This window comes from Carlito syrichta, unplaced genomic scaffold (assembly GCF_000164805.1).
Source record: "Carlito syrichta isolate Samal-C Ts95f unplaced genomic scaffold, Tarsius_syrichta-2.0.1 Scaffold115728, whole genome shotgun sequence".
Taxonomy (NCBI): Eukaryota; Metazoa; Chordata; class Mammalia; order Primates; family Tarsiidae; genus Carlito; species Carlito syrichta.
Window position 1 is genome coordinate 25,488 of NW_007059824.1, and position 1,705 is coordinate 27,192.

The window sequence follows — 1,705 nt, forward strand, 5'->3', positions numbered from 1 at the left end:
GTCGTCCGGCCGGCGCAGCAGCAGGAAGAGCAGGAAGTCGGAGACCAGCGCTTGGGCCTCGGGGTGCTGCCGCAGGTAGCTGGCGTGGCGGAGCCGGAGCTCCTCCTGTCGGGGGACGGGGCAGCCCCGAGCCTGAGCCGGGCAGGGCCCCCGCGAGCCCCCCCACCCCCCGCCCGTCGCTCAGAGGAGGACTAAGGGACGCGGGAGCCTCCCAGCCCCTAGGGCTGGCCTTTCAACCGGGGCGAAGAGAGATCAGGGTTGGGAAACTGATGGCCCGGGGTCGAATGGGGACCCCAGGCTTTCTCCTCACCTTCCGGCCCAGGAACTTTGAGTAGAGTTGCATATCCTCCTCCCATACCAGGGGCATCTTCTCAAACACTGGACGAAGCTCAGGCTCATCTGGGTGGGAAGGAAGGAAGGCTGGATATCCTTACCCCAGAACCTTCCTCGGATGCACAGAAGGATCCCGGGAACACCCAAACAGAAAGCTCAGGTCAAGCCCTAGGATTCCGCCCCAGGATCGCAGAAAAAGATCCTCTTCTGCCTGCCTTGAGGGCTGGAGGGCGAATTTTCTCCATCTGATCCCAGGCTCCTGTCCCATTCACTGGGTCCAGGCCCTGCATCATAGAAGGCCCAGGGATTCTCCACCTCCCCTTCACTGTCCACTGGCTGCCCAAGGCCTGGGCTTCACTTACCTTCCTCCCTCAAGATGGGCATCTTGGTGATGACACAGCACCCCGGGGAGCCCACCTGGACTCTCTTGGCCAGGTGCCTGGAGTGTACAGAGGGTGTGAGAGTGAGAGTCTTCCTGGAATACCTGTTATGGACTGATTTGTGTGTGTTCCCACCCTATTAAGATTGTAGCTCTAACCCCTAATGTGGTGGTATTTGGAGACAAGGCCTCTGGGTGAGGTAATTAAGGTTCAATGCAGTCATAGGGATGGGATCCTAATCAGATAGGAGTGATGTCCTTATAAAAAGAGGAAGAGGCCAGGCACGGTGTCTCATGCCTATAATCCCAGCATTTTGAGAGGCGAGAGGATTGCCTGAGTCCAGGGGTTCGAGACCAGCCCGCGCAACTTGGCAAGACCTGTCTCTACAATAAATCAAGAAAAATTAGCCGGGCGTGGTGGTGCATCCCTGTAGTTCCAGCTACTTGGAAGACTGAGGCGAAGGATCACCTGAGCCCAGCAGGTCCAGGCTGCGGTGGCGGTGAACTTACCACTGCACTCCAGCCTGGGCGACAGAGTGAGACTCCAACTCAAAAAAAAAAAAAAAGAGAAAGATGCTAGAGAGCTCCCTCGATCCACTCACTTACAGAAGAAAGGCTATGTGAAGACACATTGAGAAGGCAGCTGTCTACAAGCCAGGAAGAGAGCCCTCACCAGAAACCCTGACGGCACCTTGCACTTCCAGCCTCCAGAACTGTGCGAAAATAAATGTCTGTTTATTTATTAAGTCACGCAGCTTGTGGTATTTTGTTATGGCAGCCTGAGTAGACTATACATGGCAGCACCCCTTGGAGAGACCTGCCCTGGGGGCTCTGTTTACTTCTGTGTTCCTCTCTTGTTTTTTGAATTCCTGGGTGGTGTTCATTTCTGAATTCCGAGATAACACACAAGTCTTGGCAAGTATGAGACCTCTGCTTTTTTTTTTTTGAGTTGGAGTCTCACTCTGTCACCCAGACTAGAGTGCAGTGGCCGCT

General features: G+C 55.2%; 1 protein-coding gene across 1 annotated transcript in view; it reads right to left on the bottom strand.

Annotated features, from left to right (window-relative positions):
* The window catches only part of CATIP (ciliogenesis associated TTC17 interacting protein), a gene marked incomplete at its 3' end in the record, with an annotated part of 8,306 nt that continues 6,601 nt past the window's right edge, over positions 1-1,705 (bottom strand). Inside the window, exons 8-10 of the mRNA XM_021706558.1 lie at positions 696-772; positions 311-399; positions 1-105 (exon numbers count right to left, since the gene is read on the bottom strand). Coding sequence (XP_021562233.1) covers positions 1-105; positions 311-399; positions 696-772 — 271 coding nt within the window. The remainder of the gene's footprint in view (positions 106-310; positions 400-695; positions 773-1,705) is intronic.